The 20978-nt window shown below is 46.9% G+C and overlaps 5 protein-coding genes across 6 annotated transcripts; 1 reads left to right on the top strand and 4 right to left on the bottom strand.

The window, feature by feature from the left end:
- Positions 1-3156: 3156 nt before the first annotated feature.
- On the bottom strand, positions 3157-4574 carry LOC127765922 (uncharacterized). 2 transcript variants are annotated; one of them, XM_052290900.1, is made up of 3 exons: positions 4201-4574; positions 3944-4092; positions 3157-3507 (listed from the first exon to the last, which is right to left on the bottom strand). In XM_052290900.1, exons 1-2 carry the CDS (start codon positions 4516-4518, stop codon positions 3958-3960), a joined length of 453 nt encoding a protein of 150 aa, XP_052146860.1. In that variant the 5' UTR covers positions 4519-4574; the 3' UTR covers positions 3157-3507; positions 3944-3957. The 2 variants fall into 2 exon arrangements, with proteins under 2 accessions (XP_052146860.1, XP_052146858.1); XM_052290898.1 differs by having other exon boundaries at positions 3916-4092; positions 4201-4573.
- A 189-nt stretch (positions 4575-4763) lies between these two features.
- Positions 4764-8160, top strand: LOC127767930 (uncharacterized). Its single transcript, XM_052293418.1, has 6 exons — positions 4764-5022; positions 5141-5286; positions 5852-5902; positions 6713-6934; positions 7026-7128; positions 7257-8160. The coding sequence occupies exons 1-6, from the start codon at positions 4937-4939 to the stop codon at positions 7798-7800; spliced, it is 1152 nt and encodes a 383-aa protein (XP_052149378.1). The 5' UTR covers positions 4764-4936; the 3' UTR covers positions 7801-8160.
- On the bottom strand, positions 8012-10138 carry LOC127767929 (pentatricopeptide repeat-containing protein At5g59600-like). Its single transcript, XM_052293417.1, has one exon. It carries the CDS (start codon positions 9713-9715, stop codon positions 8306-8308), a length of 1410 nt encoding a protein of 469 aa, XP_052149377.1. The 5' UTR covers positions 9716-10138; the 3' UTR covers positions 8012-8305.
- A 141-nt stretch (positions 10139-10279) lies between these two features.
- On the bottom strand, positions 10280-15795 carry LOC127767927 (protein TOC75, chloroplastic). Its single transcript, XM_052293414.1, has 7 exons — positions 14462-15795; positions 13820-14041; positions 13597-13704; positions 12451-12645; positions 12100-12348; positions 11475-11729; positions 10280-10943 (listed from the first exon to the last, which is right to left on the bottom strand). Exons 1-7 carry the CDS (start codon positions 15644-15646, stop codon positions 10704-10706), a joined length of 2454 nt encoding a protein of 817 aa, XP_052149374.1. The 5' UTR covers positions 15647-15795; the 3' UTR covers positions 10280-10703.
- Positions 15796-16096: 301 nt separating this feature from the next.
- On the bottom strand, positions 16097-19270 carry LOC127767928 (RNA polymerase sigma factor sigB-like). Its single transcript, XM_052293415.1, has 6 exons — positions 18830-19270; positions 18161-18700; positions 17510-17740; positions 17283-17423; positions 16711-16908; positions 16097-16608 (listed from the first exon to the last, which is right to left on the bottom strand). The coding sequence occupies exons 1-6, from the start codon at positions 19046-19048 to the stop codon at positions 16315-16317; spliced, it is 1623 nt and encodes a 540-aa protein (XP_052149375.1). The 5' UTR covers positions 19049-19270; the 3' UTR covers positions 16097-16314.
- Between the last annotated feature and the right edge of the window lie 1708 nt (positions 19271-20978).

The raw sequence follows: 20978 nt of genomic DNA, 5'->3' as shown, positions 1-20978 counted from the left end.
TTGAGAAACAGTACTTCAACAATTGTATATGTTTTTATTTGGATTCCAATTTTTTATTTCTTCGAACGTCCAACTTTTCCGTCACACCAAATGTTTAAACACATGCATTGAGCATTAAACGCAGACGAAAAAAACTAATTACACAGTTTGCATGTAAATCGCGAGACGAATCTTTTGAGTCTAATTACGCCATGATTTGATAATATGGTGCTACAGCAAACATTTGCTAATAACGGATTAATTAGGCTTAATAGATTTGTTTCACAATTTACAGGCGAAATATGTAATTTATTTTATTATTAGTCTACGTTTAATACTTCAAATGGGTGCCCGTATACTTAAAAAAAATTAGCCACGCGAACTAAACACGGCCTAGGTGGTACTACTCAGGTTCAAAACAAAAGGCTTTTCGTGCTAACGATACAAGGTGCCTTTATTTTTCAGAATTGCTACGAAACTTTCGTAAGTTTTTTCCTCCAAAACTTTTAGATTTGTGAAATCAGATCACTTTATAATTTGTGTATAAAGGAAAAGGAATTGCTAAAAAGAAATTTTCACACATATCAAGCGTAAGATCTCGATGCTAACCAATCAAATTATAGTTGAACACAAGTTTATAAGTTTATATAAATTATATCGTAGATACAATATAATTATAATGCAGTTATATAATTACACTTTAATTATGTTATAGATGTAACTGGAAGTTTTTAATAATTCAAAAAATTGATAAAATTTAGATGCTCCCTTATTTTTTTTGGCAAATCGATATTTATAACTTTTAAAGTATTTATATGGTAAGGACATGTGATATTATATTATATTTATATTGAAAGTACTTTTATATATGTTACTAATAGCACATACATATATAGTCCATAAAATTAGTGATCAAACCATAATATTGTAAAATGTGTAAAAATTTAATACGTCTTATATTTTAATTTAATACGTCTTATATTTCGGTATGAATGGGATACACGGTAATATAGTGTTGGCTGATGACCACTTGTGGCACGATGTTGGTCTTCTTTTTTCCGAAACATTGGTGTAAACACACACTCATATATGTTATATGTGTACGCACACTTAGCCTACAAGAGCTATATATAACACTTCGACAGATTGAAGCAACATACTCCATTTTAGATTGACAAAATCACTATAGATACCTCAACATCAACAAATGTATCAACTATCACTAAAAATATAATCAGTTATACTAAGAATTTAAACTTGGATGAACAAGTTTAAAAAGCTTAACTGGTTGAGCTATGCTTGATACAATCTACAATGGTCTCTTCGATCCCTTACAGATTATATAAAAAAGCATGAAACTTAAGGATGGTTGTGCAAAATAATTACTATACTGCTCTAGGTTCGATGGATTTTCTGTTTCTGCCCCTGTGATGGTAATTGGAGCTTAATCACCGTGAAGGCATGTTCTATCATATGCTCATTATTTTGCAGAGGCTCATGCGTCCCAAAAAACAAGGGGACATGTCGGCCATAGTTGACAGTGTAACATGGGAGAAGTTATGCTTTCCTACGCGTTTTGGCATAAAAGAAGTTTATTCACATGTAGTACTAGCAACACACAGCTGTAAAACCTAATGCCTCCTGGTGAAAATATTATTAACAGCTCCAGATGTCTACGTGAATGGCCACTGTTGCTGTAACATCCCTTTCGTTCACTCGCTTTCATAACGAGTCAGCGGTACATGCTCCCTGCTCGGGTCAAATCCTGGCTCATGATGTATCCTTCCGAGTCTCTTAATCATAATTAACTCCCTGTGATAAACAAATGAAAGCTAAAGGCAGCTGTGGGGAAAGACACCCATCCCGCTTCGTATGGATCAAGCAGCACAATTGACACCGCCCATCACACATGCCCTGCACATAGTTGCATGCCACAAATTGGCCAGAGTACACAGATGCCAAAAATCAGGGAGGTTTGACATGTGCTTCAAGTCCATGTCAGGAATGAGATCAAATCGTTAGAACCGACCAAGAAATTTCAGGGGGTGTTTAGATGGGGCTAAAACTTTTTAGCCCATGTCATATCGGATGTTTGGACGCTAATTTAGAGTATTAAATATAAACTAATAAAAAAACTAATTTCATAAATGAGAGCTAATCCGTGAGACGATTTTTTTAAGCCTAATTAATCCATAATTATCAAAAGTTTACTGTAGCATCACATTGTCAAAATCATGGCGTAATTAGACTCAAAAGATCCGTCTCGCGAATTAGTCCAAGCTTATGGAATGGGTTTTGTAATTAGTGTATATTTAATACTCCAAATTAGTGTCCAAACATCCGATGTGACAGGGACTTGGAATAAGTCCTGAAAACCAAACAGCCCCTCAGATTGCTGTCATCTTCAACAAGACATGCTACACAACACCATGTCTTGTGAACAGGGCCTGTTAAGAAGCTTCCTCTCCATCCCTTGAAGTCTTTTATAGTCGCTGTTATTCAACAGGGTCTATTAAAAAGAACACTTCTTTTCAACACCTACAGATTGAATTTCGTGCGGCCACTAGGTGGAATTCAGGTACTACTTATTTATGTGTTAGAAATGCAGTCACACGTTACACAAAATTATTTGACAAGATGCTTTGTCTAGAAAAGAAAAATATCACTTCAATCCACCACCAAACTTAAGACCTGTGATGCTCCATACTGTATCAATCATTTATACTTCATACAAACATTTTTAACACTACTCCCTTTGTCCCAAAATAATTTAACTTAAGATGGGATATGACCCATCCTAGTATAATGAGGGAGTACGCTACATATGTAACAGGTATTCATACTCCAGCATACAGAAGTGGGTTTATTCCTAGGGTCTTAGCTTATGGAACATAGACGTCAATAACGTATGGCACATTTCACAAAAGAAAGAACACCTTTTTTTCATCCTTCCAGAAGGATAGCAATCAAAGAATAAAACATAGATCTAGCTGTGGCTTTCAAGGCTCACTACAAAAGTCAATGCCTAACCAGTCCAAATCCAACCTAAACACAGGAGCAATAATATATAACAACCATCCAGCTTCAAAAGCAACATGCATAATTCAACAATTTCAAGCTGATCTGATGCATAGCTTCAGTTTTAACAGTATCCAGATTGATACAGCTCGTTGAACCTTTTAGCAAGAAAGTCGATAGCTGTGTATTAGCCTCAATAATAGAACGGTGCTATTTTTCAGAACAGAAGATGCCCCAACAAAAGTAAAAACAAATGACCAAGAACATGCTATTGTTTTATTTGCATTGAAATGCACCATGTTGACCATTGAAATGCACCATGTTGACAAGACAATTCAATCGTGAATTCATGATACAGAATTTACGAGGCACTTCTAGTACAGCTTCTCACAATTCATAATAAGAAAAATTGATAAGAAATGATATTAATTCGAACAACTTACGGAGAAAAGGACTATCACTCTTTATAATGGCATCAAGCCAATGCAAAGTCACATGTCGAATATCGATCTGCAGTAACAGAGGAACCCTGTGAGTGCACAAATAACCTAATGAAACTAATTACAATGGATTCATTTATGCACGTGCCCTCATTCATCTAAAGAACATCCAACGAAGATGTATCCCCCACACTTGTTAAAGAAAAGAGAGGTTTAGTATCTTATGCAACTAATTGCTATATTTACTTAATCAATTCCTATTCTAGCATTCCCTAATGTAGAATGTCACAAGGTTGAATACTCCAAGGTCCAAGCAACCACATATTCAGTAGTAATGGAAACAAAATGGTAGAGTGTTCTGAAGTTAGACCCAATTTTACATTTTTACTGCTATCAAACTTGGTTTCCAAAAAAAAAAAAAGTACGAGTACTGGTAAATCAAACAAGCCCTAAGTTAGACAGTGGAAGATGTGCTCACACTGGAAAAGGAAGACGAAGTGCTGTACCAGCAATCAGAAGTTCAGAACTTTCTTTTCCTTCCCCTCGCCTTGGCCCTCTTCTTCCTCGCTTCCTCTTTCTGCCTCTCGGCCTCCTCCCTCTCAAACTTCTCCCTCTCCCTCTTCTGCAGGAAGTCGGTAACCGACAGGTAGATCACCTGCATTGCCAAAACAAACAAAGCAAGAGCGAAGATGAACACAATATCCAGCAACGCTATGCGCCAATTCATGGACAAATGCTTTAACCGCAAGCACACATCACGCACCCCGATGGTGAGGATGGAGAGCCCGACGAACGCGACGGTCAGGAGCACGGACACCACGGTGGCGGTGACGCTGTCGTCATCCGCCGCCACCCTCATCATGGCCTCGGTCTGCTCCATGGGCGCGTCAACTTCCCCCGCCGCCGCCGCCGCCGCTCGGCCGCGGCGCAGCCTCGTGAGCCGCAGCGGCCTCGTCGCTCCGCCGCATCTCCCACCGCGACGGAGAGCAGCGTACCTCAGGAAGAGCGGCAGCGGCGTCGCCTGAGCCGGGGACGACGGGAGGACGGCGAGGGAGAGCGGGTGCGCGTGCGCTGCCGCCATTATCCTCGCCTCGCGCCGCCCGAAGCGGAACGAATGGTCGGAAACCGAGCGGACAAAACGGCTGGGCCAATCCGATCCGAAATGGGCCCGCGTGGGCCGGCCCATAGGGTTCGCGTGCGGTGGGTGGGCCCGCCCGCCCGCCCGGCCGGCCGAGTAAATTCCAGAGGGATCCATCCCTATCCCCAACCTTCTTCTCCCCCACGCCGCGACGTGACGTGACGTCACGCATTTGTCACTTTCTCGTAGCACTCTACCCCTATCTAATCCGGTGCAGCACGAGAAGAAGAAGGGGAGAGAAAAATATCTCGCGCTTCACACGCAACGCAAGAACTCGACGAGGCGAGCGAGCGATCGAGCGGACACCGGCGGCATCGTGGAACGGGAAGGCGTGGGGGAGGGAGGAGGGCGACGGTAGGGGATGGCCGGAGATAGGCTGAGCTGGTCGGGGCTGCTGAAATGGAGCCTCTCCTACGCCGACGGGACGCGGCCGTCTCGCGCCATCAGGTGAATGTGGCGGGTTCTTTTTTTCCGTTTCTTTTCTTTTCTTTCTTCTTGTTTGCTTGAGTTGTGTGGCTGATGGTGGAGAGTTGGTTGGGGGTGTGTGGGTGGTGGTGCGCGGCAGCGAGGAGGAGCGGAGGTGGTTGGCGGAGGCGGTGGAGCGTCACATGATGGTGGACGTGGTGAGCCGCATGAGGGAGATCGCGCTGCTCATGAGCACCCCGCTCTCCGTCCTGGAGGCGCACGGCATCACCCCCGACGACATCGAAGGTATGTTTCGGTTGGGTTGTCAGTACAGACCAGCGGTTGTGGTTGATTTGAAGGATTAAGCATGAATTTGAGCGATCAATTTGCGATTCGGATGATGAACTAGGAATGATGGATATTCGGGAACTAGGAATATGGATTCTTGACTCTCTTTTCTTTTCGGTTGGCGATTTGGATGATGAACTAGGGATGATGGATTTTCGGGAACTAGGAATATGGATTCTTGACTCTCTTTTTTTAGGTCGGCCGCGGAGAAGGGTTCTTGTCTACTGAATTCTTTGTAAAATTCGTGCTATGGTGTTACCAACTTGGAAATGCCGGGCGTAACATATGGTACTCGGGAAATGTTCTCAGCAAATTGAAAATTTTATATCATCTAAAAGTTACTTACAGTTTTCGCAATCCGTGCCTACTTTTGAGATTGGCAAGGATTCGTTTTTCCGTTGTTCTGAAATTTCCCGGGAAGGCGTTATTAGAGTGCGTCTGCATGATTGCATCTCTTTGCAAGTTCATGATATTCCCTCTGTTCTTCTGCTGAAACTGACTGGAGTGGATTTGAATATTGCAGGTTTACTGGCTGAGTTGCAGGTACATGTCGAGTCTATTGACATGGCAAACGGTACGTCTAGCCGTGGTCCTCTAGACTCTAGAGCATCACCATTTTGTTCCATGCTTTACTACTGTTGTTCATCATGCTTCATCTGTGTTGTATGTTCATCATTCGAAAGCTATGATGCATAATCACATATCTACCATTCTATATTAGCATAACCACAAAAGAACTGAGGAGCCTTCCCATTCACACAATTCAAGCTAGGGTCTGGTCCTTGAACACCATTTTACAAAATGTACATCCCAAACAGCACTAGCCGTCCAATATATGTGCGCCTTTGTTAGAACTCTCCACCACCATGAGTTTGTACTCTTTGCATAATCTATGTTTCTTACTATTGTATTGCTGAGTTGCTATATATGTGATCTCAAATCCATTCCTTAAGTTAAATCTACAATTCCATCTGTAGGAAACAAATGTAGCACTTGGAGGCATACATTACTGGTGTCAAAATGAGTACTTTCATAACATTGGATGATTCAAAGGCATTTGTAGTTACTGTTGAGGTGGCTAAACAAATGGGCGGAGGCAACCATAGTGTTTTTTGCAATAAAACATTGTTTTTCAGGTGAATTCTCAGCTTCCCCTTCCAATACAGCACTAATACAACTTCCAAGGGGAGCTGACAGATAGTTGTCGGATTCCTAGACTCACTTCACAAACCAATTCAATAAGACAAAAAAAAAAGTTTGAAATCTGGAAACAAGGAGCATGTGACAGTTAACAACCAAATGTTAACATATTGTCGGTGTGAATTGTTTCATATGTTTGTAACTTTGTATGCATCATCTGTTGACCTATTTTGTTTTTCTTTAGATCTCCATTCTGTTGGTGGCTTGGTTCCGGTTATCAAGTACCTCAGAAATTCTAATGCTCGTATCCGAGCCAGAGCAGCTGATGTGGTAACTACAGTTGTTCAAAACAATCCAACTAGTCAGCAGCTGGTCATGGAAGCCAGTGGCTTTGATCCCCTTTTATCTAATTTTACGTCAGATCCTGATCTCACTGCCCGCATAAAAGCTCTTGGTGCACTATCCTGTAAGTATGTTGTCTATCTTTTTCAGATGGTGACAATAATAATAATACCTTGATGTTCCCCTCATTGACATTGTTCCCATTTCATGTTCAGCCTTGATTCGGAACAACAAACCAGGTGTTTCTGCTTTTCGTCTAGCCAATGGATATGCAGGACTAAGAGATGCATTGACTTCAGAAAGTGCAAGGTTTCAGAGGTACTTTAGTATAGTTGATCTGACCTGAGCCATCTTATTTAGTATTTGGCAACATTGACTTCAGATAAGTGAGGAGTATTTGGCAATGCTTATGTGCTTTTGACTGACATGCATGCTGTCTCTTCCAGGAAAGCACTGAACCTCACGAATTATCTGCTTAGTGAAAGCCATTCCGATTGCTCGGTGTTTGCACAGCTAGGTTTCCCGCGGCTTATGATGCATTTGGTGTCCAGTGATGACTTGGGTGTTCGAGAAGCTGCATTAGGAGGACTGCTTGAGCTTGCAAGGGACACGACACTGGGAAGTAGGAGTCTACTAGCAGATCATGACAGGCTTCGATGGCTTCTCCAGGCACGTATAGAGAGAATAAGGATGATGGCTCCAGAAGACCTTGATGCTGCACGCGAGGAGAGGCAACTCGTAGATTCACTGTGGATTACGTGCTACCATGAACCGTCCACACTTCATGTGGAAGGTCTTCTTGTTTTGCCTGGGGAGGAATGTTTCGAACAACCTCCTGATGTGGCTGGTAGATTCTTCGAGCCTCTGCGGCGAAGTTCGGCAAGGAGGGCACCTTCTAATGAGAGATCAGATCCAGGAGATGGAACTGGGGGAGGAATGATGCTGCTTTTAGGTCCATCCCCAGGCAGTAGATCAAACTCGGGGGAGTAATTGATCACTCTGGGCTGTGAATTACATGGAAAAGGAGACTGGGAGTCTGCTTCCTCTTATGTACATTGTGCAGGGCTAGTGCTATAGAGTGTTGCTGTTAAGGGGCTAGTAAAAGGTAAATAAATAATTTCCCAGTTTCGAAGAAATGTAAGTGGAAAATATGTCTGATGTTCAGCAGTGTATAATATGTCTGATGTTTAGCAGTGTGTAGTCTCATTATACAATAGAAATGCGAAATACTTTTGTGTAAAGAGACCTAAACGATGGTGGGGTGATAGTATGAAATGTGAATGTAGCGCCCAAAATAGAAGTCACCCTGTACATGTTATGTTGTATGTGGAAGGAGAATACAGGCTGAAATTATCTCTGCATCACATGTTAAAAAGATGTTGAATCAATTAACCTGGGGGTGAATAGATCATTTCCTCCGACTATTCTGCATTTCTGCGTTACCCCCAACCTACAAACCTTCTTGTTTCTGCTCGTCTCTGGCTGATCATCCCCATTACAAAGAAGTCTCCACCCAACTACAGCTATCAAGCTTCTTCAGACGCCGTCTCTTCACCAACCTCTTGATCTTGAAGACATCATCCTGCTTGCCAGCGTTAGCCAGCGCACTCGAGAGCAGGAGGCAGCTCGCCGCATTGTCTGGCTCGACTGCAAGCAGGCGCGACGCCGCAAGCTCCGCGAGCTCGATGTTTCCATGGCTTCGGCACGCTCCCAGCAGCGCGCCCCAGACGAAGCGGTCGGGCTCCAGGGGCATCGCCCTGATGAAACCGTACGCCTCGTCGAGCCTCCCGGCGCGGCCAAGCAAGTGGACCATGCAGGCGTAGTGCTCCAGCCTCGGCTCGACGCCGTACTCCACCTGCATGGCTCGGTACAGGATCTTCCCGACCTCGACCATGCCGCCGTAGCTGCAAGCTGTCAGGACGGCGGTGAACGTCAGGTGGTCGGGCTTTGCGCCGTCGCGCAGCATCCGGTCGAAGAGGCCGACGGCTTCTTGGCAGTGGCCGGAGTTCGCCAGCCCGAAGATCATGGAGTTCCATGTCACCGTGCTCCTCTGTGGCATCTTGTCGAATAGCCGGCGCGCTTCGAGCACGAGACCGCATTTGGCGTACATGTCGACGAGGGCGCTGCTGACGGTGAGCTCTTGCTCGACGCCGGCCACGACAGAGTAGCCGTGGACTTCCTTGCCATGCTTCACGTCAGCGACATTGGCGAACGCGGGCAGGATGGTACTGATCGTTGCCGAGCTTGGCAGGACACGGCCGCCGGCAACCATCATTGCTCGGAACAGTGCGCGTGCTCTGCCGTACTGAAAGTTCAGTACAGAGCCGGAGACGCGCGATGTCCATGTGACCACGTCCGGCTGGAACCCGTCGTCTTTCATGGCGCCGACTAAATCGCCGGCCATCAGGTCATCGCCCGCCAGCGCGAAGCCTGAGACGACGATGTTCCAGGTGACCAGGTCGGGACACAGGCCGATGCCCCGCATCTTGACGGCCAGCGCCAGCGCGTGCTCCGGGAGGCCGTGGCGCGCGTAGCACGCGAGCAGCGCGTTCCAGACGACCGGGTCACCGCGCGACGCCATTTCGTCGAACACCTTGCGGGCGCTGGCGACGAGGCCGCACTTGGAGTACATGTCAAGGAGCGCGGTGGCGGCGACGGCGTCCGAGGCGAGGGTGGGGCGGGTGAGCACGAGCGCGTGGATGAGGCGGCCGGAGGCGACGTCGGCGAGGTGCGCGCAGGCGCGGAGGGCCGTGGGCACGGCCCCCGGCCAGGGGTCCACCGTGCCGCGGCTGCCAGCTTGGAGTCTGACCCCGGTGAAGAAGAGGCGGAGGACGTCGCCGTGGTGGCCTTGCCGTGAAGAGCTTGTGAGCTGCCTCATCCATGAGCTGGTTTTCGCCGGGCACATTTGCCGCTGATCTGAACCGGTGTAACGCTGTGGCTGTGTTGCATTTCACTTCAAATGAAGGAAAACGCTTCAGTCTGAGCTAGAACCGGACGGGATGGGAGAGTAGAACCACAGGGGAGTATCTTTCCAAATTTCAGCTAATCAATCAAAAATATACATGAACTTTGAAATCTAAATTTCACTATAGTAGCTGGTCCCGTTCATTTCTACAACAAGATTTGGATGAAGATCAAGATTTTCGTGGCACGTTTTTTTCAAACTACTAAACAATGCGTTTTGTGCGAAAACTTTCTATACACAAGTTACTCTAAAATATCATATTAATCTATTTTTCAAGTTTGTAATAATTAAAACTTAATCAACCATATATTAATACCACATCGTTTTGCGTAAAAAACTTCATCTTCATCTACAGGAAAAAAGAACACCAAGTTGATGAGGCTTTAGCAGCTCGGGAAGGGACTGAAAACTTGGAACGACAAGAAGAAACGCTTGACACCAGTATGATAGGTCCAAGGTTTGAATTCAGCGGTGCCAAAAGATTCAGATAAACAGGTGAAGCTCTGAGCCGACAAAATGCAGCAACAGATAGGAGTAGTTACCAACTTACCATAGTTCAACTAAAATTTATAGCCCGAATATGGGACAAAACTGCTAGAACACTTTATCTAACCAAAGCAAAAGAACAAAACAAAAAAACTCTAGCACTGAAAATGACAGGAGCAAGTACTTCTGTCAAAGGAGCACCAGACTGCGATCAAATCTTGCTTCCTACACAATACTAATCCTGAAAGCTAACTTCTCACTTTGGATGGAAGCAACATTGCTTCATTATTTCAGCGGGAACAGAAGTTCCTATTCAAGTTGAATCCAGAAACATCAACGGTTCACACAACATGCATAGGTGCTTCAGGATTCTATGCCTGCAAATGAGCTAAACAGCCCACCTCAATGATCTATTATCCACTGGTGGTTGACTGAACTGTTTTCAAAATCTCTCGCCAAATCTGAAGAAAACTGTTCCAGTACCAGCATTGTGATCTACGATGTACTCTCCCCTTACCAAGCCAAGCTTGACGCCAAGACCATATGATGACCCATGACCAACCCGTCGGAAGAACTCTGTGGGGTTCCCTTTCACATCCTTGGAACTGCCAAGGTCAGTGCCATGTTCAACAAATCCATACACATATGTGTTCCTCACAGGAATACGCAACTCACTCGCAACCTGCAGGATTAAAAGATACATAAGTCACCAACAAAGCAAGGATCACTATATGTTGCAAGTAGCCATGGTACTGGCATCAATTATATCTAGTAGTTCTTTGTTTTATAATTCTAAAATAGAGTAAATTTAAGACATTGTATCACAAAACTACAAATTTAGCAACAAATTTATCACAAAACTACAGATTTAATATTGAAGTTATCACAAAACTATAGATTCTAGAGTTTGAATCCCTAGCACTACCGTTATCTTAGAGCTGTAAACGTTGTAGTTTTGTGATTAAATTGACACTAAACCTGTAGTTTTGTGAAATATTTGCTACTTAATATTTATTTTTTGACACTCCATCTTAAATCTGTAGTTCTATAAGAAATTGTGTTAAATCTATAATTCTATGAGAAATTCTGTGTTAAATCTGTAGTTTTGTGATGGTTTTGTCAAAGTATCTATAGTTTTATGAAGTTTACTCTTCTAACTAAGAAGGAAAGTAGGGGTATCATAATATATTGCAAATTCCCTAATAACACTCACCTCAAGAACATTCCTGGAAGCACCCAGTTCACCCATACCATAGCCCCTAACTGAGTAAGGTCCTCCAAGTGTAAATGCATCATAGCTTGGCAGATCTCCTACACAACCTGCATAATGACCATGAAGAACCAAAACAGCTGGAAGTGGCTTGCCAGCACCTTTCTCCTGCTTGTTTAAATTAACAAACTTTGTCAAAGTAAGTTGGTGACGGTTGAAGAATGGGTTTTTGCTTCCAATGCCAAGACCTTGATCCAACTGCAGCCAGCCAAAAAAAAAAACATATCAAAGGATTTACATTAAACACTAATTTGCACAAACATACAGAAACGATTTACAAAGCAATTGAAATATTGGCAGAAATAGTTGAATTCTATGACCAAAAGGGTTAATATCACAAGTTGTCACTAAACTGTGTCTGAATATTTTCCGAACATTGAACCCTCATTTTATGCAATGTATGAAAGTATCAAACTGACATATCAATAGTACCAAAGGTCTGCCTCGGTAGTTGATCTTTTCCAAAATTCCACACAACTAAGTGTATGACTGAATATTATTCCTAACTACTTGCCAATAACTGAAGGTTTAGTATGTATTCCTGGAATCACAAGGGCACAGAGCATACCTGGAAAATACATCTGTCGCCAATAACTGCACCATTTACAAATTCTGTATTGTCTCTAGTTATATTTGCTTGCAGAAAAGCCATCCGATCTATGCCAGTACCACTGAGGGTTGTGGGAGGTCCATCCATACTCAGGCCACCACTAGGCATTGCTCGAGAACCATGAGTGCAGATGCTGTTGGTTTCATCACGCGTTGTAATCTCCTCTACCACAAGGCCATATGTGAATTTGCTCTGACGTGTGAAGCTCTGAAACCAAGAGCAGTTTCCTCATGTTATTATAGATGATTATTGGAGAAGGCAGCTAATGCATAATAAAAGATGCAAAAGATCATATAAATCTGTGCAAACCTCTGTTATGTTGGCTTTGAATCCAACTCTGTCAACCCAAACAGGTGGAGCTTCATCCATATTGGGGCCAGCAACAAAGACAGGACTCAATTTCCTGGTATTGAAGCAGCTAGTTTTGAAGGTGCGGTTTTTATTACGGTCATCCACACCATCCAGATAAGGATGAACATACTCAAGCTTGAATGAGAGATCATCCTGAAAACCCAAAAAGGCATACACATATGGAATATCAGAAATCATAAGTACTATAAGGCATACACTAGATTGCTAGATCATCTAAAATACACATAGAATAATCACCAGGAATGAAACAAGTCAATGTTTCAAAATGATGCTCACAAACATACAGTACTCCCTCTGTTCCATACTATAAGACGTTTCGGGTTTGTCCTAAGTTTGATCGAGTTTGTAAAGAAGTGTAGCAAGATTTTCAACACAAGTCAAATATACTATGCAAATATATTGAATGGTGGATTTAATGAAACTATAATTTGGTGTTGTAGATGTTGCTATGTTTTTTTTTCTATACACTTGGTCAAACTTGAAAAAGTTTGACTTAAGCAAACCGAAAATGTCTTATAATGTGGAAGGGGTTGTAGTAAGGTACTCCCACCATCCCAAAATATAGCCTTCAGCACAGGTATGAAGGAGAGGGGTAAAAAGACTTGGTTGCCTTCTTGGGATGGGTCAGCTATAGGTTAGGTTGAGGCTATAATAAAGCAAAGGGGTAGAATGGGTAGAAGGGGTATTTTAGTGGAAAAACTCACCCTTTACAAGTACTAGGTAGCATCTATATTTGGGACAAAATTAACTCTAGGAAGTTATATTTTGGAACGGAGAAGTAGCAATTAATGACCACAGTTACATGAAGGTTGATTAGAACAGAAAATTTCCAAGTTCAACATTTGATGCAAGACATGGTTGTCAATTAAAAACAGTTCTTTGAGGAGGTTATGTAGACGGTTTCAAAAGTAGACATTCAAGTTTTCATATGAAGTAATCAAACCAGCACGAACCAATATTGTCCCTCTTACAACTGATAACACCATAACACTTGTCTAAACCTACAAAAATTATGTTTATCTAACAGTAACAAAAAGAAAAAAAAAGATAACCAAGTGAAGAGAACATTAATCACGAACTGACCTGAGGGTTGAGCAGGTTGCTGGATGTAACAGAACCAACAATGGATCTGTTTAGACCATAGATGTTCCGGTGCTCAAATGACACAGTTCCTCCAGGTTGAATGGATGCCTAAAATAATTGCCATCAGATAAGTCATACGTGTTGGTAGGGATGGATTGGAACGGTGTTGTTAAAATAAAGATTAGAGAAGAATAAAATGTTGGCTCCACAGTAGGTAAATTACCAGAGTTGGTCGGCCTTCACGTCCAGGTACGATGCTCCACTCTGTACTTACTTCAGCTGACTTCGGTTCTAATTCTTTAAGCTTGATTTCAACCACAATGCCCCCTTCTTTTGTTTCATCAGGGCGTGGATTCACCTCTATATTGGAGAATAAAGCAAGTGAATTTATATTCTTCAGAGCTTGCTTCCCTGCTCCAATGTTAAAGATATGGCCAGGTCGAAGCTGCAGGATACAGAGGTACAAGTTACTGAAAACACTAATATATCACATTCAGAATAAGAAACATACTTTTTTCTTCAAGACCCACATATGTGCAACTAATCACTAACAGTGGCAAGAAGTATGTAGTAAACGTTTAACTTCAGGCTTTTTCATGGCACAAAATCATCCCACATGTCATGAAAGGGGTACATGCTACTGCTTTTCTAGAATCAACATGGCGATAAAATTGTATAGTGGCACTAAAAGAATTCCGTGCTACAACCAGAATCCAAAGTAATCACTATGTGGCAGGGTATTCAAATTATCGCTTATACCTTCCTAAACACATGATCTAGTTATATGAATCACTAAGAAAATTCAAAGATGGGAACAAAATTATATTCTCGTATTAACTATAGCAGCTAGCGGTATTTGGTATACCTGCTGTGGGAGCTCCCTGTCTATGATAGGAATTTGGGTATTCCCCTCAACAAAATTTCCAAGCTTATCCTGGAACTGGTACTCCACTTTGGTTATATCCCCCTCGACCACCTCGCAAACAACCTCACTGGTGTTTAGGTTTCCAAAGTTCACCACCTGGGCGCAGACGAACCCCTCATTGTGGTACCATTTCTGGACATTGTCCCTGATCCTCTGCAGGAGCCTAGCGCTCACCTTCTCCTGCTTCTTCATCATTCCTAGCACCTCCCCACGCACGTTATCTGGCAATATGCACGGCTTGGCACCACGAACACGCTGCTGGTAATCACGCTCCTGCTTCCGGAGGTAATCCATCTTCTCCCTCTCTGTCATGTCCTGGTCGAAGTCAACCTGGCCCGACTGCGACATTAGCCCCACATTGATGCACTTGAACTGCTTAGCAGCGCTCCACACGCTCTCGACAAAGGACACGGTGAGGCCAAGGGTGCCATCGGGCTTGGCCTTCCCCTCGAGGTCGACCCTCTCGAACATGCCACAGGACACGAGCGTCTCGAGCTCCTTCAGAAGCTGCGACTTGGTGTACACGCCGCCGGGCTGCAGCGTCACCATCTCGAAGAAGGAATCCTCGGGCCCCGTGAACGCGCCTCCCCCTCCCGCGGCGCGGTCGAAGAACTTGAGCTCGGAGATCTTGTACCTCTTCAGCCCGCTCAGCTTCGTCAGCGGCACGTTGATGTTTGCCGGGAGCCCGTGCGGGTCCCAATCCCCCGACGACTTCTCATCCGCGTGCGCCGCGCCGCCGGAGAAGATCCGCGACCAGAACCCGCCGCCGCCGCCACCACCACCACCACCTCCTCCTCCTCCGGCGCCCCATCCACCGCCTCCACCGCCGAGAGGACCCCCGGCGCCGCCCCCGAACCCGCCACCAGATGACGCGAGAAGGAATGCACCAGAGGCGGCGGCAGTGATGGCGGAGGCGAGGGCGAAGGTTTTCGAGCCCTTAGATTCGGATTTGGAGCTGGACGACGCGACGGCGAGGGGTTGTTGGGGGTGGCCGTGGGGCTGCGAGTTGTGCGACGAGGCGGAGGCGGCGGCTGACACGGAGGTGGAGCGGCCCCGCCCCCGGACTCTCCGGGATGGGCCGGCGGCCAGCGGGGAGAAGAAGAGGCTCTGGGAGGTGAGCGCCATTGCGGCCGCCGCGGATGGTGGCGAGGCTTCGGTCTTGCCGCCGGGGGAAGCAGAGGAATTTGGGGGAGGAGGAGGAGGCGGATGGGGGGGCTTTTCTCGTCTAGCCCTGGGTAAGGGTTTTCCTCCCACCCCCTATCTTTTCCACGTTCCACCGGCTTCGCGTGTTCCGGTTCGAGGGTTTAGCCGAGTCTTTGCGTGGCGGCTGAACGCCTTTTTTTTCTCTTTTTTTCACAACATTTTCTGCTTTATATTGCCGGACACAATCTCCAAATCAAACGTATTTTGTAAGTTTGTATGGTCGCCATTACTTGCAAGAAATATATGCACGTCTGTACGTGACAAAAAGGGAGAACTGCAACTACATATCGGTGGGCGTTTCAGATGTGTATCCTGCCGCCATCAGAACATCAGATTCAGATGTGAGTTAAATCTGCTGGCTTGATGGCCCTCTTTCTCTTGAAGCAACTATGTTGCGTTCTTTGCTTCCGGCAATAGCTATACCAGTATGTTGTTACAAAACAAATGTTTGGATCTCCTTACTTTACACGTGTGTTACATACTCATACGTAAGGATTAACAGTTACTCGTACAGGTTAATAACCCTTCCAAAAAGAAGATGGCAATGTGGTGTTAAGTGGTAACTAGGCAGCACACGCATGCATGGCTAGCTACCAGCTCTCCACAGGCTGCAGATAATGCTGCAGCGACTGAACCTTCTTCCTGCCCCTGAGCTTCCGGAACGCGACCAGCTCGATCTGCCGGATCCTCTCCCTGCTCACCCCCATCAGCCGACCGATGTCGTGCAGCGTCCGCAGCCGGCCGTCGTCCATCCCGAACCTGTACCTGATCACCTGCCTCTCCCGCGGGCTCAGCCCGTCCAGCGCCCTGTCCACGTCTTCCTTCATCAGCCACCGGTGCAGCATCTCCTCCGCCGTCTCCGTGCTCGTGTCCGGCGTGATCTCCTGCGATGTATGCGGTGATCACTTGGATTCAGTAATTGGCCATGGATGAGGTCGAGGTTTTGTGATGTGTTCATGTTGCTCGGGCGAAGGGAGCAGACTCACCTGGTATGTCATGTCAGTGCACCCGACCTTGCTGGTGAGGGAAACGGTGTATTTTGGGAGGCTCATCGCCGCCTCGACACGCCTGAGCGGCATGCCGGTGTCGGATGCGATCTCTTCGTTGGTGGGTAGCCTCTTCAGCTGCCGGCGGAGCCTCCGTCGGCATTCCTTCACCCGGGAACTTGCTTCGGCCATGTGTGCCTACAAGCAGAGCATCATAATTCATAAGAAGCCTTTCTGGTGTAAGATAGCAACGCAGCAACCGTCAAAAACAGCGGTAGATGGTTCATGAGGAAAGACGCAAGAGTGAAAAATCATTATGTTATAATCGTTGCTTGGTTTGTGTTGTTCGGTTGAGCACTTGTTCCATGATGCAAATGAAAATCAATGTGTTAAATGAAATATAACAGTATCAACTATCCACTTAACTATTGCATGTCAGTGATTGTAGCCATTCCCATCAATCACCGTTCACCAATGTGCAGACATCAAAACCAACTACTTGATCTAGTAATGATGGATGAAAAAGATGGCACTATGAAATGACCAAAAGTACAATGCGGAAGTGAACATACCGGCAAGCGAATAATCTGGGTTTGTTCTAAAACGGATTTGCGTATTGCTTGTTTGATCCACCAGTGAGAGTATGTAGAGAATCGAAAACCCTTTGAAGCATCAAACTTTTCAGCGCCTCGTACAAGGCCCTGTATTCCTTCCTACAAAAGTTACAGAAAGAAATGTGAGTCATAAGCATAATCATAGAAGGGCTATACTTAACTGTAGAAAAGGGCAAGCAAAATACCTGAATAAGATCAGAAAATTCCATTCCAGGACCTTCAAACTCTCTAGCAATTGAGATTACAAGTCTCACGTTAGACTTTACCATCGTGTTCTTGCAGGAAATTCCATAGTTCAGACGTTTTCGCAAAGTGTTCTCGTCAGTTCCAGCTGCTTCTGCCCACTGTGAGAAGGTTGGTTCACCGCCGTTGTAGTGAGCAAGCTCCTTTTGGATAGCTTCCAACTTCAGGAGATCCTGTGTCAATTCATGGCAACCATCCATAGTAAGCTTAAGTTGGTGAAAATGGTGCTAAACACTAACACTGTGTAGTCTGTACTGACGATGATGCCAAGAACAACAAGAATAATATTGGGACTAGAAAACCAGTGTTCAAGAGATGATATTGGAACAGAAAAGCAACAGTTCTCTAAATTTTTCACCTTAACTGTTAATAGTCTGTTACTGAGCCATATTCAGCTTCTTGTTAGCGAGCAATATTCACCTTACTGCTAGTGAGCAATCTAGGATGGGATTTTAGATGCTGTGGAATTTGCTGCAATAAACATATGCTGCTGCAACATTTGTACCAAAACATGCATCCTAAATTTTGCAAGCATAACACCACAAAACCAAAAAATGCAATCTCACAAAATGCATTCAATTTGTTAGCCTCACCTGAATGCCTTGTGAGAACTCAACTTCTTGTTTTGCTGTCAGAAGCCTCCGGCCGGTCATCTTGTAGAAGCAGCCGAGAGGACTCCGGCAACCCTTCAACCTCTTCTTCCTCGCCGACGACGACGCCGCGACGGGATTCCGGCCGCTGAACGATTTGGCCGCCTTCATCGCCGCCCTCACCCTCCGAGCTCTCCTCTCGGACTGGCGCACCGATTTCACAGCTACGCCCTGGACGCACTGCTCATCGTCATCTACCTCGGATTCATCGCTGAAGATACTGGAGAACCCCGCATCCTCCGACAGACAGGCATCGGCGTACCTCGCCCCCAATCCCGCCTCGGCGCGGAGGATCTCTCTGGCCAAGTAGTTGTCCTCCGTGTCGTGCGTCGTGACGAAGTCAGGCCGGTGCCGTTGCTCGGTTTGCGACATCCGGACGACCTCTCCGGCGACCTCCGCCGCTGCCCTTGCTAGAGCGACGGCCTCCGCCGCTGCGGCCGCCACCACGGCTTCTTGGTTGAGAATCGCCTCACCGAAACCTCCCTGGTAATTACGCAGTCCAAAGTAAGATTGAGGGCCATGAATCCCAGTGAGCCGCCCGCAGGATTCGTTTGAGGAAACAGGGCATGGTCGTGGCCAGCATTAGCCCGGAACACAGCGAAAGGACGTTACCGGAAGAGGCGGCGGCGCGACGGCTCCGTCGTAGACGACGAGACGCCTCGCCCCGGGGGCCAAGGAATCCGAGCTCTCGGCCTCTACCAGCGCGGTGGTGGACACCGCGCAGTGGAGCCTAACGGTACGGAACCCGCCGATTCCGGCGCCGCCGTGCTCCCGGAACGCCGCCGCGCGGGTGGAAAGGGGCCACTTGAGCTGCGGCGCGAGGCACGCCATCGGTGGCGCGCGCGAGAGAGCAGGTACCTTAGGCTCGAACGCGCGACGTGTATCTACCTAGCTGTTGTTGCCGCGGGCGGTAACGGTAGAAGTAGAACGCGCGGCGGAGCCGGAGCAGGGGGGCGCGGTGAGGCGTGCGTGGCTACGCGCGGGGAAGAAGCGGGAGAGGGCACGGGGAGAGAAGCGGATAAGAGCGGTGGGGACGGGAGCGTGCGGAAAGAGAGGTGGCCACCTCCGCACCTGCGTCGGCCGGACCGGTAAATTTGGATTTTTATCGTGTCAAAGAACGCGGATAGGAAAAAGTACACCCAAGGTCCCTCAACTTGTCATCGAGTTACAAAATTGTCCCCTAACCGCAAAACCAGATATCGGACGTCCCTCAACTAACAAAACCATTTACTTTAGATCCTTTGGTAGTTTTGACCCCGGTTTTATCCGACGTGGCGGCTGAGTCAGCGTGGGACCCACGTGAGCCCCACATGTTAGCGTGGCCACGTCAGCTCCTCTCTCTCCCCTCTTCTCTCCCTTCCTCATCTTTATCACTCTTCTTCTCCTCTACGACTTGGGCAGGCCGACCGACGGGTCACGGCGTCACGCCACGCACGACGGCGACGCTGGCGTCGCGCGAGACGGGCGGGTGCGCTATGAGGAGGGAGGGGATGAGGCGCCAATGAGGGAGGCGAAGAGCGCGGGTGGCGGGGGGAGGGGCAGTGCACGGGCGGCGAGGGGAGGAGCGACTACCGACGGCGGAGGAGCGGCAAGCCGGGCGGCGGCAGACGATGTTGGCTAAGCCCAGGAATACTCTCACACTCACGAACACAAACGCCGGTGAGGCAGACGATGAACAATGGATTTTACAGCGACGAACGTCGCGGAGCCGATCGCTCGTGTATCTTGGCTTTATTACTCACTGAACCTTGCAAAGAAACAACGAAGGAGTACAAGGGCCTCTTATAGACCGGGGACACACCGGGAGCTAGCCTCCATACCAGCCATTGCACCACGTTCCGCAGAACCCGCTCAATGTCGCCGTGAGCCGCACGCTCGCCCGGACGACGCGGCTTCCTCCGCAAGAACCGACGCCACGCACACCACGCACTCCCACAACTCGATCAACACTGCAACGGCCATGCTGTAACATCCCGGCCTAGGGCTTAATAGGATTAATAGAATACTCATATCAACAAGTTACAACTTCTTTTCCGGAAGCCAATCTCCAAAGAACTCTAGGGTTAAGCGTGCTTGGCCTGGAGCAATTTGGGATGGGTGACCGACCGGGAAATTCTTCCCGGGTGCACACGAGTGAGGACAAAGTGTGCAGAAAAGACATGTGTTGGTCTGTGATGGCAGTCTATGACCTATGAAAGCTATCAGATGTAAGTGGGCCCGGCCTGGGGGAAGGCGAGACGTTACACATGCAAACAACCATGCACTTGCGATCACGACTCAATCAAACTAACAGAACGCACACGACGCACACATGCAGCAGCGCGACACACACACACACTGACTCAACCACGCCAGGAATACACCATGACGTGTTTATTTCCAACAATCTCCCCCTAAACACGACATGGCGCACTTCGTTATCACAGCAGCGTCGGCTCCTCATCGACGTTACAAAGCAACGCCTGTTCCTTCTTCTTCCGCGGACAGTTCCTCGCCATGTGACCGCGTTCTCCGCAGTCAAAGCACTTTCCTCGGTAGCGGCTCCTACCGCGTCCCGAGCTTGTGCTGCTGCCGTCGTCGTCGTCGTCGTGGCCGCCGCCCTTCTCACCAATGCCGCCGTGCACATGCTCCTTGCCACGGCGTTGACGCTGCCTCGCCTCCCATTGCTCCTCCATGAGCAGGAGTTGCCCAGCATGCTCCGCGCTAGACGCCGCTTGATCCTCAGCGTCCGCGTCCTCCGCCACCTGCAACCGGCCGACGA

This window comes from Oryza glaberrima, chromosome 3 (assembly GCF_000147395.1).
Source record: "Oryza glaberrima chromosome 3, OglaRS2, whole genome shotgun sequence".
NCBI classification, from domain to species: domain Eukaryota; kingdom Viridiplantae; phylum Streptophyta; class Magnoliopsida; order Poales; family Poaceae; genus Oryza; species Oryza glaberrima.
Note: the sequence above shows the minus strand (reverse complement) of the source record. Positions and strands in the feature narration are given on the sequence as shown.

Bases quoted from the DNA above. Each gene is read 5' to 3' on its own strand.
- LOC127765922 (XM_052290900.1), bottom strand. From the start codon at position 4,518: ATGGCGGCAGCGCACGCGCACCCGCTCTCCCTCGCCGTCCTCCCGTCG. The intron at 4,093-4,200 runs GTGCGTGATGTG...TTGGCAATGCAG, and splicing joins TCTCCATCCTCACCATCGGG to GTGATCTACCTGTCGGTTAC.
- LOC127767930 (XM_052293418.1), top strand. From the start codon at position 4,937: ATGGCCGGAGATAGGCTGAGCTGGTCGGGGCTGCTGAAATGGAGCCTC. The intron at 5,023-5,140 runs GTGAATGTGGCG...GGTGCGCGGCAG, and splicing joins CGGCCGTCTCGCGCCATCAG to CGAGGAGGAGCGGAGGTGGT. The intron at 5,287-5,851 runs GTATGTTTCGGT...TGAATATTGCAG, and splicing joins CACCCCCGACGACATCGAAG to GTTTACTGGCTGAGTTGCAG.
- LOC127767929 (XM_052293417.1), bottom strand. From the start codon at position 9,715: ATGTGCCCGGCGAAAACCAGCTCATGGATGAGGCAGCTCACAAGCTCT.
- LOC127767927 (XM_052293414.1), bottom strand. From the start codon at position 15,646: ATGGCGCTCACCTCCCAGAGCCTCTTCTTCTCCCCGCTGGCCGCCGGC. The intron at 12,646-13,596 runs GTCAGTTCGTGA...TTGGGTTTTCAG, and splicing joins GCAACCTGCTCAACCCTCAG to GATGATCTCTCATTCAAGCT. The intron at 11,730-12,099 runs GTATGCTCTGTG...GGCTGGCTGCAG, and splicing joins GCGACAGATGTATTTTCCAG to TTGGATCAAGGTCTTGGCAT.
- LOC127767928 (XM_052293415.1), bottom strand. From the start codon at position 19,048: ATGGCGTGCCTCGCGCCGCAGCTCAAGTGGCCCCTTTCCACCCGCGCG. The intron at 17,741-18,160 runs GTGAGGCTAACA...GAATTGACACAG, and splicing joins AGTTCTCACAAGGCATTCAG to GATCTCCTGAAGTTGGAAGC. The intron at 17,424-17,509 runs GTATTTTGCTTG...TAACTTTTGTAG, and splicing joins AATTTTCTGATCTTATTCAG to GAAGGAATACAGGGCCTTGT.